The sequence below is a fragment of the Oncorhynchus keta genome, chromosome 8 (assembly GCF_023373465.1).
Source record: "Oncorhynchus keta strain PuntledgeMale-10-30-2019 chromosome 8, Oket_V2, whole genome shotgun sequence".
Classification (NCBI taxonomy): domain Eukaryota; kingdom Metazoa; phylum Chordata; class Actinopteri; order Salmoniformes; family Salmonidae; genus Oncorhynchus; species Oncorhynchus keta.
This window is the reverse complement of record NC_068428.1, coordinates 28,881,534-28,899,740: the sequence shown is the minus strand read 5'-3', so window position 1 is coordinate 28,899,740 and position 18,207 is coordinate 28,881,534. Positions and strand designations below refer to the sequence as shown.

General features: G+C 49.2%; 1 protein-coding gene across 3 annotated transcripts in view; it reads right to left on the bottom strand.

The window, feature by feature from the left end:
- Positions 1 to 3,275: 3,275 nt before the first annotated feature.
- LOC118386625 (1-phosphatidylinositol 4,5-bisphosphate phosphodiesterase beta-1-like) overlaps positions 3,276 to 18,207 on the bottom strand; it is a 345,345-nt gene continuing 330,413 nt past the window's right edge. For 2 of the 3 annotated variants that reach the window (XM_052523947.1, XM_052523948.1), the window contains exon 33: positions 3,276 to 3,497. In XM_052523947.1, coding sequence (XP_052379907.1) covers positions 3,279 to 3,497 — 219 coding nt within the window. In that variant the 3' untranslated portion in view covers positions 3,276 to 3,278. The remainder of the gene's footprint in view (positions 3,498 to 18,207) is intronic. The other variant, XM_052523949.1, reaches the window with a different exon arrangement.

The following is an 18,207-nucleotide window of genomic DNA, read 5'->3' as shown; positions in this document are numbered from 1 at the left end:
AACCTAATCTAACACTTAATACTTTTTCTTGTTTAAAAAGTAGGAACACACTAAAAACATAAAAAAAGATAGTATTCTGTCTGTGCAATAGTTCAAGTAAGTAACTTTGTTTCTGCGCATAGTTAGTGCCTAGTCAAAAATACCCATATCCTGTACCGAAATATCCACACCGCTTCAGGGGAAAACAACAAAATACAAAACAAGTATTTACATATCTGAATAGAACTACAGAGTAGGTACTCCCTACTACTGGTCCAGGGTCAGGTTGAACCCCTACTGGTTAAAGTTAGGCTTGAGCGCAGGGTAATCTGTTCCTAGATCTGTGCTTAGAGTGGCAATTTCCACCTTGAGCCAGAACGACCAACCAGAACTGTCCAATTCAGAGGAAAGGGAGGGGTTTAGTCTCTAACGGGGTGTCTCAAAGACTCTGGATGTGTCTGAAATGGCAGCCTATAGTGCACTACTCTAATATCACACTCTGGATGTGTCTGAAATGGTAGCCTATAGTGCACTACTCTAATATCACACTCTGTATGTGTCTGAAATGGTAGCCTATAGTGCACTACTCTAATATCACACTCTGTATGTGTCTGAAATGGTAGCCTATAGTGCACTACTCTAATATCACACTCTGGATGTGTCTGAAATGGTAGCCTATAGTGCACTACTCTAATATCACACTCTGGATGTGTCTGAAATGGTAGCCTATAGTGCACTACTCTAATATCACACTCTGGATGTGTATGACATGGCAGCCTATAGTGCACTACTCTAATATCACACTCTGTATGTGTCTGAAATGGTAGCCTATAGTGCACTACTCTAATATCACACTCTGTATGTGTCTGAAATGGTAGCCTATAGTGCACTACTCTAATATCACACTCTGGATGTGTCTGAAATGGTAGCCTATAGTGCACTACTCTAATATCACACTCTGTATGTGTCTGAAATGGTAGCCTATAGTGCACTACTCTAATATCACACTTTGGATGTGTCTGAAATGGTAGCCTATAGTGCACTACTCTAATATCACACTCTGGATGTGTCTGAAATGGCAGCCTATAATGCACTACTCTAATATCACACTCTGTATGTGTCTGAAATGGTAGCCTATAGTGCACTACTCTAATATCACACTTTGGATGTGTCTGAAATGGTAGCCTATAGTGCACTACTCTAATATCACACTCTGGATGTGTATGAAATGGCAGCCTATAGTGCACTACTCTAATATCACACTCTGTATGTGTCTGAAATGGCAGCCTATAGTGCACTACTCTAATATCACACTCTGTATGTGTCTGAAATGGTAGCCTATAGTGCACTACTCTAATATCACACTTTGGATGTGTCTGAAATGGTAGCCTATAGTGCACTACTCTAATATCACACTCTGGATGTGTATGACATGGCAGCCTATAGTGCACTACTCTAATATCACACTCTGTATGTGTCTGAAATGGCAGGCTATAGTGCACTACTCTAATATCACACTTTGGATGTGTATGAAATGGCAGCCTATAGTGCACTACTCTAATATCACACTCTGGATGTGTCTGAAATGGTAGCCTATAGTGCACTACTCTAATATCACACTCTGGATGTGTATGACATGGCAGCCTATAGTGCACTACTCTAATATCACACTCTGTATGTGTCTGAAATGGTAGCCTATAGTGCACTACTCTAATATCACACTTTGGATGTGTATGAAATGGCAGCCTATAGTGCACTACTCTAATATCACACTCTGTATGTGTCTGAAATGGCAGCCTATAGTGCACTACTCTAATATCACACTTTGGATGTGTATGAAATGGCAGCCTATAGTGCACTACTCTAATATCACACTCTGGATGTGTATGACATGGCAGCCTATAGTGCACTACTCTAATATCACACTCTGTATGTGTCTGAAATGGTAGCCTATAGTGCACTACTCTAATATCACACTCTGGATGTGTCTGAAATGGTAGCCTATAGTGCACTACTCTAATATCACACTCTGGATGTGTATGAAATGGCAGCCTATAGTGCACTACTCTAATATCACACTATGGATGTGTATGAAATGGCAGCCTATAGTGCACTACTCTAATATCACACTCTGGATGTGTATGAAATGGCAGCCTATAGTGCACTAATCTAATATCACACTCTGGATGTGTCTGAAATGGCAGCCTATAGTGCACTACTCTAATATCACACTCTGGATGTGTCTGAAATGGCAGCCTATAGTGCACTACTCTAATATCACACTCTGGATGTGTCTGAAATGGCAGCCTATAGTGCACTACTCTAATATCACACTCTGGATGTGTATGAAATGGCAGCCTATAGTGCACTACTCTAATATCACACTCTGTATGTGTCTGAAATGGCAGCCTATAGTGCACTACTCTAATATCACACTCTGGATGTGTATGAAATGGCAGCCTATAGTGCACTACTCTAATATCACACTCTGGATGTGTCTGAAATGGCAGCCTATAGTGCACTACTCTAATATCACACTCTGGATGTGTCTGAAATGGCAGCCTATAGTGCACTACTCTAATATCACACTCTGGATGTGTATGAAATGGCAGCCTATAGTGCACTACTCTAATATCACACTCTGTATGTGTCTGAAATGGCAGCCTATAGTGCACTACTCTAATATCACACTCTGGATGTGTCTGAAATGGCAGCCTATAGTGCACTACTCTAATATCACACTCTGTATGTGTCTGAAATGGCAGCCTATAGTGCACTACTCTAATATCACACTCTGTATGTGTCTGAAATGGCAGCCTATAGTGCACTACTCTAATATCACACTCTGTATGTGTCTGAAATGGCAGCCTATAGTGCACTACTCTAATATCACACTCTGGATGTGTATGAAATGGCAGCCTATAGTGCACTACTCTAATATCACACTCTGGATGTGTATGAAATGGCAGCCTATAGTGCACTACTCTAATATCACACTCTGGATGTGTATGAAATGGCAGGCTATAGTGCACTACTCTAATATCACACTCTGGATGTGTATGAAATGGCAGCCTATAGTGCACTACTCTAATATCACACTCTGGATGTGTATGAAATGGCAGGCTATAGTGCACTACTCTAATATCACACTATGGATGTGTCTGAAATGGCAGCCTATAGTGCACTACTCTAATATCACACTCTGGATGTGTCTGAAATGGCAGCCTATAGTGCACTACTCTTATATGAGAGTGGTACACTATAGACAGTAGGGAATAGGGTGGCATTTCAGATTTGTCCTAAAGGGGCGTGTCAAACACTCTTTCCGACGAGTCTTCTGTATCGTCCTCCGACTGTGACTTGTGGTTGAGCCTCTCGGTCGTCGAGGAGAGAGACAGGTTGCCATGGGGACTGTCGTCGCTAAGCTTGGCCTTGTTGCTGTAATGGACAAACTCCTGGATCTCTAGAGGCAACCGTCTGAACTTGTCCTGGTACTCCTGGTCCAGCTCACTCTGTAGCTATATGGAGAGGAGAGATCAGAGTATGGGTCTATAGGTAGCTATGTAGAGAGGAGAGGGTATGGGTCTATAGCACAGGAGGTTGGTGGCACCTTAATTGGGGTGGACAGGCTCGTGGTAATGGCTCGAGTGGAATAGGTGGAATGGTATCAAATACATCAAACACATGGTTTCCATGACATTCCATTTGCCCCATTCCAGCCATTATTATGAGCCGTCCTCCCCTCAACAGCCTCCACTGGTCTAAGGGTAGCTACTATATGGAGAGGAGAGGACCGAGTATGGGTGTACTACAGAACCAGATAGAACCAGTGTCAACAGAACTACAGCACCAAAGAGAACTCCTGGTCCAGCTCACTCTGCAGCTATAGGGAGAGCTGCAGTAGGCGTCTACAGACCAAACAGAGTGGGCCTATATAATGATATACTGAACATGTCCTGGTTACTCCTGGTACTCTGTAACTGAAGAGGAGAACTGAATATGGTGTCAGTGACTAGTGATGACTGATATAGACCAGCAGGGTAGATGTTACTGGTCAACATGTGGGCCAATGGTTGTTGTGGGGCTAACTGGGTAACCTATATTATGGATCAAGGTACTTTTCTTGTTCAACGTTTTCTTTTGTTCAATTTTCTCTACCTCAATTAGTAACAAAGGAATGAAAGAGATGTGAATCGTTAATCCTGAATGTAGGCTCCTTTCAGACAGAGAGTCAGAGAGAGTCTGTTTTTCTCCCAGGCATATCCACCCCTAATGATTACAGATGACAGGATTGTATTCATTCTGATCCAATAATTGCTTTAATGCTGATTTTTTTCAGTTTAACTACCCGGCTGCGTCCCAGGGGAGGGCCGTAATTAAAGGAGAGCAGCAAAGATGAACCACGTCACAATCTAAGACTATAAGGATCTAAGAGCTACATCTGCTTTTCAGCATTACAGGAGATGGAGGACAAGCTGATTTGAATAAGTCTATGATCTCACAGAGGTAGAGTCAGGCACAAAAACAAAGGAGAGTTTGTCAATAAAGGTCAGATTGTTGTAGGATTACTTGCTCATCAAACAATCCTACGATTAATATGTCACCAAATGACCTGTGGGCTAATGGTCAGGGCTATGGCTATCTGTGAGGAATTAACTGAGAGTTGATGGTAATATACCTTTTATACACAATCAAACTTTAGTGAAGTGATCCAATATTAATGAACCTCAGTCTCACTCCAATCCCAGGAGATATTCTTGAGATTGGGTCTATTCAAATCCAAACATGTATTTTTTTCCTTAACTTGGGCCACATCGAAGTAGATCAGAAATCAAATCAAATCCGTAAAAAGATTGCAGATGTTATCACAGTTTCAAGCTCCAATAGTGCCGTAATATTTAGCAATACAATATCAATATGCACATAATATATACAGTATATATACTGTAGATAGGGCAGCAGTCTCTAAGGGGCAGGGTACTGGGCAGAGGCTGGCAAGTGGTGACTGTTTAACAGTCTGATGGCCTGGAGATAGACGCTGTCTCTTGGTCCTAGCTTTGATGCACCTGTACTGTCGCCACCTTCTAGATGGTACCGGGGTGAACAGGCCGTGGCTTGGGTGTCTGAGGTCTTTGATGATCTTCTCTGCCTTCCTGTGACACCAGATGCTGTAGATGTCCTGGAGGGCAGGTAGTGTGCCCCCGATGATGCGTTGGGCTGACCGCACCACCCGTTGGAGAGCCCTGCGGTTGCAGGCAGTGCAGTTGCCATACCAGAATGTGACACAGCCCGACAGAATGCTGTCGATGGTAGAAGTCTGTGAGGTTCTTGGGGGCCAGGCTGAATTTCTTCAGCCACCCTGTGTGATGTGCACTCCGAGGAACTTTAAGCTTTTGACCCTCTCCACTGCGGCCTCACGATGTGGACGGGGCAGGGCGATGTGGATGGGGGCGTGACGATGTGGATGGGGGCATGGCGATGTGGATGGGGGCATGACGATGTGGATGGGGGCATGGCGATGTGGATGGGGGCATGGTGATGTGGACGGGGGCGTGGCGATGTGGATGGGGGCATGACGATGTGGATGGGGGCATGGCTATGTGGATGGGGGCCTGTCTCGTCACTGTTGGTAATCAGGCCTACCACTGTTGTGTTGTCAGCAAACTTGATGGTTGAGTTGGAGACATGCATAGCCATGCAGTCATGTGTGGACAAGGAGTACAGGAGGGGGCTGAGCACACACCCCTGTGGGGTCCGCGTCTTGAGGAACAGCATGGTGGAGGTGTTGTTGCCCACAATTAGTCTAGGACCCAGTTGCACAGGGAGGGGTTCAGACCCAGGCCCCTGAGCTTACTGATGAGCTTGGAGGGCACTTCAGTGTTGAAGGCTGAGGCTTAGAGGGTACCTTTGTCCTTCCTAGGAACAAGGCTGGCATTGAAACCGTCATAAAACTGACAGAGAAGCCCAGATGTGTGAATCGACTTGTTATGTAGTGATTCAAAAAAAGGTGGGTAAACTCTGATTGCCGGTGGTGGTGAAAAAGTTACGCTGTCTGTACATTCAATACATTTTTCTGCAAAAGGTGGGTAAACTGTTTGGTAAAAAGAGAAAGGCAGGCAGGGCAAGCTAGCCTCAGACTGCACTTTAGATCATTATAGGCTAGAGAGGAAGATACAGTAGTTATGGGATGAAGAAGAAGACAGAGGGATGAAAACTCTATCCCACTGGAGGACTGGGGAGAAGAGAGAGGGATGAAAACTATATCCAACTGGAGGACTGGGGAGAAGAGAGAGGGATGAAAACTCTATCCCACTGGAGGACTGGGGAGAAGAGAGAGGGATGAAAACTCTATCCCACTGGAGGACTGGAGAGAGAAGGAGAGAGGGATGAAAACTCTATCCCACTGGAGGACTGGGGAGAAGAGAGAGGGATGAAAACTATATCCAACTGGAGGACTGGGGAGAAGAGAGAGGGATGAAAACTCTATCCCACTGGAGGACTGGGGAGAAGAGAGAGGGATGAAAACTCTAACCCACTGGAGGACTGGGGAGAGAAGGAGAGAGGGATGAAAACTCTATCCCACTGGAGGACTGGGGAGAAGAGAGAGGGATGAAAACTATATCCAACTGGAGGACTGGGGAGAAGAGAGAGGGATGAAAACTCTATCCCACTGGAGGACTGGGGAGAAGAGAGAGGGATGAAAACTCTATCCCACTGGAGGACTGGAGAGAAGACAGAGGGATGAAAACTCTATCCCACTTGAGGACTGGGGAGAAGAGAGAGGGATGAAAACTATATCCAACTGGAGGACTGGGGAGAAGAGAGAGGGATGAAAACTGTGTCCCACTGGAGGACTGGAGAGAGAAGGAGAGAAGGATGAAGACTCTATCCCACTGGAGGACTGGAGAGAAGACAGAGGGATGAAAACTCTATCCCACTGGAGGACTGGGGAGAAGAGAGAGGGATGAAAACTCTATCCCACTGGAGGACTGGGGAGAAGACAGAGGGATGAAAACTCTATCCAACTGGAGGACTGGGGAGGAGAGAGGGATGAAAACTATATCCAACTGGAGGACTGGGGAGGAGAGAGGGATGAAAACTGTGTCCCACTGGAGGACTGGGGAGAAGACAGAGGGATGAAAACTCTATCCCACTGGAGGACTGGCGAGAAGAGAGAGGGATGAAAACTCTAACCCACTGGAGGACTGGGGAGAGAAGGAGAGAGGGATGAGAACTCTATCCCACTGGAGGACTGGGGAGAAGAGAGAGGAATGAAAACTATATCCAACTGGAGGACTGGGGAGAAGAGAGAGGGATGAAAACTCTAACCCACTGGAGGACTGGGGAGAGAGGGATGAGAACTCTATCCCACTGGAGGACTGGGGAGAAGAGAGAGGGATGAAAACTCTATCCCACTGGAGGACTGGGAGAAGAGAGAGGGATGAAAACTCTATCCCACTGGAGGACTGGGGAGAAGACAGAGGCATGAAAACTCTATCCAACTGGAGGACTGGGGAGAAGAGAGAGGGATGAAAACTGTGTCCCACTGGAGGACTGGGGAGAAGACAGAGGGATGAAAACTCTATCCCACTGGAGGACTGGGGAGAAAACAGAGGGATGAAAACTATCCAACTGGAGGACTGGGGAGAAGACAGAGGGATGAAAACTCTATCCCACTGGAGGACTGGGGAGAAGAGAGAGGGATGAAAACTCTAACCCACTGGAGGACTGGGGAGAGAAGGAGAGAGGGATGAGAACTCTATCCCACTGGAGGACTGGGGAGAAGAGAGAGGGATGCAAACTACCCAACTGGAGGACTGGGGAGAAGAGGGAGGGATGAAAACTCTATCCCACTGGAGGACTGAGGAGAAGACAGAGGCATGAAAACTATATCCAACTGGAGGACTGGGGAGAAGAGAGAGGGATGAAAACTCTATCCCACTGGGGGACTGGGGAGAAGAGAGAGGGATGAAAACTGTGTCCCACTGGAGGACTGGGGAGAAGACAGAGGGATGAAAACTCTATCCCACTGGAGGACTGGGGAGAAGAGAGAGGGATGAAAACTCTAACCCACTGGAGGACTGGGGAGAGAAGGAGAGAGGGATGAGAACTCTATCCCACTGGAGGACTGGGGAGAAGAGAGAGGGATGAAAACTATCCAACTGGAGGACTGGGGAGAAGAGGGAGGGATGAAAACTCTATCCCACTGGAGGACTGAGGAGAAGACAGAGGCATGAAAACTATATCCAACTGGAGGACTGGGGAGAAGAGAGAGGGATGAAAACTCTAACCCACTGGAGGACTGGGGAGAGAAGGAGAGAGGGGTGAGAACTCTATCCCACTGGAGGACTGGGGAGAAGAGAGAGGGATGAAAACTATCCAACTGGAGGACTGGGGAGAAGAGGGAGGGATGAAAACTCTATCCCACTGGAGGACTGAGGAGAAGACAGGCATGAAAACTATATCCAACTGGAGGACTGGGGAGAAGAGAGAGGGATGAAAACGCTATACCACTGGGGGACTGGGGAGAAGAGAGAGGGATGAAAACTGTGTCCCACTGGAGGACTGGGGAGAAGACAGAGGGATGAAAACTCTATCCCACTGGGGGACTGGGGAGAAGAGAGAGGGATGAAAACTGTGTCCCACTGGAGGACTGGGGAGAAGACAGAGGGATGAAAACTCTATCCAACTGGAGGACTGGGGAGAGAAGGAGAGAGGGATGAAAACTCTATCCCACTAGAGGACTGGAAAGAGAAGGAGAGAAGGATGAAGACTCTATCCCACTGGAGGACTGGAGAGAAGACAGAGGGATGCAAACTCTATCCCACTGGAGGACTGGGGATAAGAGAGAGGGATGAAAACTCTATCCCACTGGAGGACTGGGGAGAAGACAGAGGCATGAAAACTATATCCAACTGGAGGACTGGGGAGAAGAGAGAGGGATGAAAACGCTATACCACTGGGGGACTGGGGAGAAGAGAGAGGGATGAAAACTGTGTCCCACTGGAGGACTGGGGAGAAGACAGAGGGATGAAAACTCTATCCCACTGGGGGACTGGGGAGAAGAGAGAGGGATGAAAACTGTGTTCCACTGGAGGACTGGGGAGAAGACAGAGGGATGAAAACTCTATCCAACTGGAGGACTGGGGAGAGAAGGAGAGAGGGATGAAAACTCTATCCCACTAGAGGACTGGAAAGAGAAGGAGAGAAGGATGAAGACTCTATCCCACTGGAGGACTGGAGAGAAGACAGAGGGATGCAAACTCTATCCCACTGGAGGACTGGGGATAAGAGAGAGGGATGAAAACTCTATCCCACTGGAGGACTGGGGAGAAGACAGAGGCATGAAAACTCTATCCAACTGGAGGACTGGGGAGAAGAGAGAGGGATGAAAACTGTGTCCCACTGGAGGACTGGGACTGGGGAGAAGACAGAGGGATGAAAACTGTGTCCCACTGGAGGACTGGGGAGAGAAGGAGAGAGGGATGAAAACTCTATCCCACTGGAGGACTGGGGAGAAGAGAGAGGGATGAAAACTCTATCCCACTGGAGGACTGGGGAGAAGACAGGGGGATGAAAACTCTATCCAACTGGAGGACTGGGGAGAAGACAGAGGGATGAAAACTCTATCCCACTGGAGGACTGGGGAGAAGACAGAGGGATGAAAACTCTATCCCACTGGGGGACTGGGGAGAAGAGAGAGGGATGAAAACTGTGTCCCACTGGAGGACTGGGGAGAAGACAGAGGGATGAAAACTCTATCCCACTGGAGGACTGGGGAGAAAACAGAGGGATGAAAACTCTATCCAACTGGAGGACTGGGGAGAAGACAGAGGGATGAAAACTCTATCCCACTGGGGGACTGGGGAGAAGAGAGAGGGATGAAAAGTCTGTCCCACTGGAGGACTGGGGAGAAGAGAGAGGGATGAAAACTCTATCCCACTGGAGGACTGAGGAGAGAAGGAGAGAGGGATGAAGACTCTATCCCACTGGAGGACTGGGGAGAAGAGAGAGGGATGAAAACTCTATCCCACTGGGGGACTGGGGAGAAGAGAGAGGGATGAAAACTCTGTCCCACTGGAGGACTGGGGAAAAGACAGAGGGATGAAAACTCTATCCCACTGGAGGACTGGGGAGAAAACAGAGGGATGAAAACTCTATCCAACTGGAGGACTGGGGAGAAGACAGAGTGATGAAAACTCTATCCCACTGGAGGACTGGGGAGAAGACAGAGGGATGAAAACTCTATCCCACTGGGGGACTGGGGAGAAGAGAGAGGGATGAAAACTCTATCCCACTGTAGGACTGGGGAGAAGAGAGAGGGATGAAAACTCTAACCCACTGGAGGACTGGGGAGAGAAGGAGAGAGGGATGAGAACTCTATCCCACTGGGGGACTGGGGAGAAGAGAGAGGGATGAAAACTCTATCCCACTGTAGGACTGGGGAGAAAACAGAGGGATGAAAACTCTATCCAACTGGAGGACTGGGGAGAAGACAGAGGGATGAAAACTCTATCCCACTGGAGGACTGAGGAGAAGACAGAGGCATGAAAACTATATCCAACTGGAGGACTGGGGAGAAGAGAGAGGGATGAAAACTGTGTCCCACTGGAGGACTGGGGAGAAGACAGAGGGATGAAGACTCTATCCCACTGGAGGACTGGACAGAAGACAGAGGGATGAAAACTCTATCCCACTGGAGGACTGGGGAGAAGACAGAGGGATGAAAACTCTATCCCACTGGTGGACTGGGGAGAAGATCGAGGGATGAAAACTCTATCCCACTGGGGGACTGGGGAGAAGAGAGAGGGATGAAAACTGTGTCCCACTGGAGGACTGGGGAGAGAAGGAGAGAGGGATGAAAACTCTATCCCACTGGAGGACTGGGGAGAAGAGAGAGGGATGAAAACTCTATCCCACTGGAGGACTGGGGAGAAGACAGAGGGATGAAAACTCTATCCAACTGGAGGACTGGGGAGAAAAGAGAGAGGGATGAAAACTCTATCCCACTGGAGGACTGGGGAGAAGACAGAGGGATGAAAACTCTATCCCACTGGAGGACTGGGGAGAAGACAGAGGGATGAAAACTCTATCCCACTGGGGGACTGGGGAGAAGAGAGAGGGATGAAAACTGTGTCCCACTGGAGGACTGGGGAGAAGACAGAGGGATGAAAACTCTATCCCACTGGAGGACTGGGGAGAAAACAGAGGGATGAAAACTCTATCCAACTGGAGGACTGGGGAGAAGACAGAGGGATGAAAACTCTATCCCACTGGAGGACTGGGGAGAAGACAGAGGGATGAAAACTCTATCCCACTGGGGGACTGGGGAGAAGAGAGAGGGATGAAAACTCTATCCCACTGGGGGACTGGGGAGAAGAGAGAGGGATGAAAACTCTATCCCACTGGGGGACTGGGGAGAAGAGAGAGGGATGAAAACTCTGTCCCACTGGAGGACTGGGGAGAAGACAGAGGGATGAAAACTCTATCCCACTGGAGAACTGGGGAGAAAACAGAGGGATGAAAACTCTATCCAACTGGAGGACTGGGGAGAAGACAGAGGGATGAAAACTCTATCCCACTGGAGAACTGGGGAGAAAACAGAGGGATGAAAACTCTATCCCACTGGAGGACTGGGGAGAAGACAGAGGGATGAAAACTCTATCCAACTGGAGGACTGGGGAGAAAAAGAGAGGGATGAAAACTCTATCCCACTGGAGGACTGGGGAGAAGAGAGAGGGATGAAAACTCTATCCCACTGGAGGACTGGGGAGAAGACAGAGGGATGAAAACTCTATCCAACTGGAGGACTGGGGAGAAAAGAGAGAGGGATGAAAACTCTATCCCACTGGAGGACTGGGGAGAAGACAGAGGGATGAAAACTATATCCCACTGGAGGACTGGGGAGAAGACAGAGGGATGAAAACTCTATCCCACTGGGGGACTGGGGAGAAGAGAGAGGGATGAAAACTGTGTCCCACTGGAGGACTGGGGAGAAGACAGAGGGATGAAAACTCTATCCCACTGGAGGACTGGGGAGAAAACAGAGGGATGAAAACTCTATCCAACTGGAGGACTGGGGAGAAGACAGAGGGATGAAAACTCTATCCCACTGGAGGACTGGGGAGAAGACAGAGGGATGAAAACTCTATCCCACTGGGGGACTGGGGAGAAGAGAGAGGGATGAAAACTCTATCCCACTGGGGGACTGGGGAGAAGAGAGAGGGATGAAAACTCTATCCCACTGGGGGACTGGGGAGAAGAGAGAGGGATGAAAACTCTGTCCCACTGGAGGACTGGGGAGAAGACAGAGGGATGAAAACTCTATCCCACTGGAGAACTGGGGAGAAAACAGAGGGATGAAAACTCTATCCAACTGGAGGACTGGGGAGAAGACAGAGGGATGAAAACTCTATCCCACTGGAGGACTGGGGAGAAGAGAGAGGGATGAAAACTCTATCCCACTGGAGGACTGGGGAGAAGAGAGAGGGATGAAAACTCTATCCTACTGGGGGACTGGGGAGAAGAGAGAGGGATGAAAACTGTGTCCCATTGGAGGACTGGGGAGAGAAGGAGAGAGGGATGAAAACTCTATCCCACTGGAGGACTGGGGAGATGAGAGAGGGATGAAAACTCTATCCCACTGGAGGACTGGGGAGAAGAGAGAGGGATGAAAACTCTATCCTACTGGGGGACTGGGGAGAAGAGAGAGGGATGAAAACTGTGTCCCACTGGAGGACTGGGGAGAAGACAGAGGGATGAAAACTCTATCCCACTGGAGAACTGGGGAGAAAACAGAGGGATGAAAACTCTATCCAACTGGAGGACTGGAGAGAAGACAGAGGGATGAAAACTCTATCCCACTGGAGGACTGGGGAGAAGAGAGAGGGATGAAAACTCTATCCACTGGAGGACTGAGGAGAGAAGGAGAGAGGGATGAAGACTCTATCCCACTGGAGGACTGGGGAGAAGAGAGAGGGATGAAAACTCTATCCTACTGGGGGACTGGGGAGAAGAGAGAGGGATGAAAACTGTGTCCCATTGGAGGACTGGGGAGAGAAGGAGAGAGGGATGAAAACTCTATCCCACTGGAGGACTGGAGAGAAGACAGAGGGATGAAAACTCTATCCCACTGGAGGACTGGGGAGAAGAGAGAGGGATGAAAACTCTATCCCACTGGAGGACTGGGGAGAAGACAGAGGGATGAAAACTCTATCCAACTGGAGGACTGGGGAGAAGAGAGAGGGATGAAAACTCTATCCCACTGGAGGACTGAGGAGAAGACAGAGGCATGAAAACTATATCCAACTGGAGGACTGGGGAGAAGAGAGAGGGATGAAAACTGTGTCCCACTGGAGGACTGGGGAGAAGACAGAGGGATGAAAACTCTATCCAACTGGAGGACTGGGGAGAGAAGGAGAGAGGGATGAAAACTCTATCCCACTAGAGGACTGGAAAGAGAAGGAGAGAAGGATGAAGACTCTATCCCACTGGAGGACTGGAGAGAAGACAGAGGGATGAAAACTCTATCCCACTGGAGGACTGGGGAGAAGAGAGAGGGATGAAAACTATATCCCACTGGAGGACTGGGGAGAAGACCGAGGGATGAAAACTCTATCCCACTGGAGGACTGGGGAGAAGACAGAGGCATGAAAACTCTATCCAACTGGAGGACTGGGGATAAGAGAGAGGGATGAAAACTGTGTCCCACTGGAGGACTGGGACTGGGGAGAAGACAGAGGGATGAAAACTCTATCCCACTGGAGGACTGGGGAGAAGAGAGAGGGATGAAAACTATCCCACTAGAGGACTGGGGAGAAGAGAGAGGGATGAAAACTATATCCCACTGGAGGACTGGGGAGAAGACAGAGGGATGAAAACTCTATCCAACTGGAGGACTGGGGAGAAGAGAGAGGGATGAAAACTCTATCCCACTGGAGGACTGAGGAGAAGACAGAGGCATGAAAACTATATCCAACTGGAGGACTGGGGAGAAGAGAGAGGGATGAAAACTGTGTCCCACTGGAGGACTGGGGAGAGAAGGAGAGAGGGATGAAGACTCTATCCCACTGGAGGACTGGGGAGAAGAGAGAGGGATGAAAACTCTATCCCACTGGGGGACTGGGGAGAAGAGAGAGGGATGAAAACTGTGTCCCATTGGAGGACTGGGGAGAGAAGGAGAGAGGGATGAAAACTCTATCCCACTGGAGGACTGGAGAGAAGACAGAGGGATGAAAACTCTATCCCACTGGAGGACTGGGGAGAAGAGAGAGGGATGAAAACTCTATCCCACTGGAGGACTGGAGAGAAGACAGAGGGATGAAAACTCTATCCCACTGGAGGACTGGGGAGAAGAGAGAGGGATGAAACCTCTATCCCACTGGAGGACTGGGGAGAAGACAGAGGGATGAAAACTCTATCCCACTGGAGGACTGGGGAGAAGACAGAGGGATGAAAACTCTATCCAACTGGAAGACTGGGGAGAAGAGAGGGGATGAAAACTCTATCCCACTGGAGGACTGGGGAGAAAGAGAGGGGATGAAACCTCTATCCCACTGGAGGACTGGGGAGAAGACAGAGGGATGAAAACTCTATCCCACTGGAGGACTGGGGAGAAGACAGAGGGATGAAAACTCTATCCAACTGGAAGACTGGGGAGAAGAGAGGGGATGAAAACTCTAACCCACTGGAGGACTGGGGAGAGAAGGAGAGAGGGATGAGAACTCTATCCCACTGAGGACTGGGGAGAAGAGAGAGGGATGAAAACTCTATCCCACTAGAGGACTGGGGAGAAGAGAGAGGGATGAAAACTCTATCCCACTGGAGGACTGGGGAGAAGACAGAGGGATGAAAACTCTATCCAACTGGAGGACTGGGGAGAAGAGAGAGGGATGAAAACTCTATCCCACTGGAGGACTGAGGAGAAGACAGAGACATGAAAACTATATCCAACTGGAGGACTGGGGAGAAGAGAGAGGGATGAAAACTGTGTCCCACTGGAGGACTGGGGAGAGAAGGAGAGAGGGATGAAGACTCTATCCCACTGGAGGACTGGGGAGAAGAGAGAGGGATGAAAACTCTATCCCACTGGGGAGAAGAGAGAGGGATGAAAACTGTGTCCCATTGGAGGACTGGGGAGAGAAGGAGAGAGGGATGAAAACTCTATCCCACTGGAGGACTGGGGAGAAGAGAGAGGGATGAAAACTCTATCCCACTGGAGGACTGGGGAGAAGAGAGAGGGATGAAAACTCTATCCCACTGGAGGACTGGAGAGAAGACAGAGGGATGAAAACTCTATCCCACTGGAGGACTGGGGAGAAGAGAGAGGGATGAAACCTCTATCCCACTGGAGGACTGGGGAGAAGACAGAGGGATGAAAACTCTAACCCACTGGAGGACTGGGGAGAAGACAGAGGGATGAAAACTCTATCCAACTGGAGGACTGGGGAGAAGAGAGGGGGATGAAAACTCTATCCCACTGGAGGACTGGGGAGAAGAGAGAGGGATGAAAACTCTAACCCACTGGAGGACTGGGGAGAGAAGGAGAGAGGGATGAGAACTCTATCCCACTTGAGGACTGGGGAGAAGAGAGAGGGATGAAAACTATCCCACTAGAGGACTGGGGAGAAGAGAGAGGGATGAAAACTCTATCCCACTGGAGGACTGGGGAGAAGACAGAGGGATGAAAACTATATCCAACTGGAGGACTGGGGAGAAGAGAGAGGGATAAAAACTGTGTCCCACTGGAGGACTGGGGAGAAGACAGAGGGATGAAAACTCTATCCCACTGGGGGACTGGGGAGAAGAGAGAGGGATGAAAACTGTGTCCCACTGGAGGACTGGGGAGAGAAGGAGAGAGGGATGAAGACTCTATCCCACTGGAGGACTGGGGAGAAGAGAGAGGGATGAAAACTCTATCCCACTGGGGAGAAGAGAGAGGGATGAAAACTGTGTCCCATTGGAGGACTGGGGAGAGAAGGAGAGAGGGATGAAAACTCTATCCCACTGGAGGACTGAAGAGAAGACAGAGGGATGAAAACTCTATCCCACTGGAGGACTGGGGAGAAGACAGAGGGATGAAAACTATATCCAACTGGAGGACTGGGGAGAAGAGAGGATAAAAACTGTGTCCCACTGGAGGACTGGGGAGAAGACAGAGGGATGAAAACTCTATCCCACTGGGGACTGGGGAGAAGAGAGAGGGATGAAAACTCTATCCAACTGGAGGACTGAGGAGAAGACAGAGGGATGAAAACTATATCCAACTGGAGGACTGGGGAGAAGAGAGAGGGATAAAAACTGTGTCCCACTGGAGGACTGGGGAGAAGACAGAGGGATGAAAACTCTATCCCACTGGGGGACTGGGGAGAAGAGAGAGGGATGAAAACTGTGTCCCTCTGGAGGACTGGGGGAGAAGACAGAGGGATGAAAACTCTATCCAACTGGAGGACTGGGGAGAGAAGGAGAGAGGGATGAAAACTCTATCCCACTAGAGGACTGGAAAGAGAAGGAGAGAAGGATGAAGACTCTATCCCACTGGAGGACTGGGAGAAGACAGAGGGATGAAAACTCTATCCCACTGGAGGACTGGGGAGAAGAGAGAGGGATGAAAACTCTATCCCACTGGAGGACTGGGGAGAAGACAGAGGCATGAAAACTATCCCACTAGAGGACTGGGGAGAAGAGAGAGGGATGACAACTCTATCCAACTGGAGGACTGGGGAGAAGAGAGAGGGATGAAAACTCTATCCCACTTGAGCACTGAGGAGAAGACAGAGGGATGAAAACTATATCCCACTGGGGACTGGGGAGAAGAGAGAGGGATGAAAACTGTGTCCCACTGGAGGACTGGGGAGAAGAGAGAGGGATGAAAACTCTAACCCACTGGAGGACTGGGGAGAAGAGAGAGGGATGAACACTCTATCCCACTGGAGGACTGGAGAGAAGACAGAGGGATGAAAACTCTATCCCACTGGAGGACTGGGGAGAAGAGAGAGGGATGAAAACTCTAACCCACTGGAGGACTGGGGAGAGAAGGAGAGAGGGATGAGAACTCTATCCCACTTGAGGACTGGGGAGAAGAGAGAGGGATGAAAACTCTATCCCACTAGAGGACTGGGGAGAAGAGAGAGGGATGAAAACTCTATCCCACTGGAGGACTGGGGAGAAGACAGAGGGATGAAAACTCTATCCAACTGGAGGACTGGGGAGAAGAGAGAGGGATGAAAACTCTATCCCACTGGAGGACTGAGGAGAAGACAGAGACATGAAAACTATATCCAACTGGAGGACTGGGGAGAAGAGAGAGGGATGAAAACTGTGTCCCACTGGAGGACTGGGGAGAGAAGGAGAGAGGGATGAAGACTCTATCCCACTGGAGGACTGGGGAGAAGAGAGAGGGATGAAAACTCTATCCCACTGGGGAGAAGAGAGAGGGATGAAAACTGTGTCCCATTGGAGGACTGGGAGAGAAGAGAGAGGGATGAAAACTCTATCCCACTGGAGGACTGGGAGAAGACAGAGGGATGAAAACTCTATCCCACTGGAGGACTGGGGAGAAGAGAGAGGGATGAAAACTCTATCCCACTGGAGGACTGGAGAGAAGACAGAGGGATGAAAACTCTATCCCACTGGAGGACTGGGGAGAAGAGAGAGGGATGAAACCTCTATCCCACTGGAGGACTGAGGAGAAGACAGAGGGATGAAAACTCTAACCCACTGGAGGACTGGGGAGAAGACAGAGGGATGAAAACTCTATCCAACTGGAGGACTGGGGAGAAGAGAGGGGGATGAAAACTCTATCCCACTGGAGGACTGGGGAGAAGAGAGAGGGATGAAAACTCTAACCCACTGGAGGACTGGGGAGAGAAGGAGAGAGGGATGAGAACTCTATCCCACTTGAGGACTGGGGAGAAGAGAGAGGGATGAAAACTCTATCCCACTAGAGGACTGGGGAGAAGAGAGAGGGATGAAAACTCTATCCCACTGGAGGACTGGGGAGAAGACAGAGGGATGAAAACTATATCCAACTGGAGGACTGGGGAGAAGAGAGAGGGATAAAAACTGTGTCCCACTGGAGGACTGGGGGAGAAGACAGAGGGATGAAAACTCTATCCCACTGGGGGACTGGGGAGAAGAGAGAGGGATGAAAACTGTGTCCCACTGGAGGACTGGGGAGAGAAGGAGAGAGGGATGAAGACTCTATCCCACTGGAGGACTGGGGAGAAG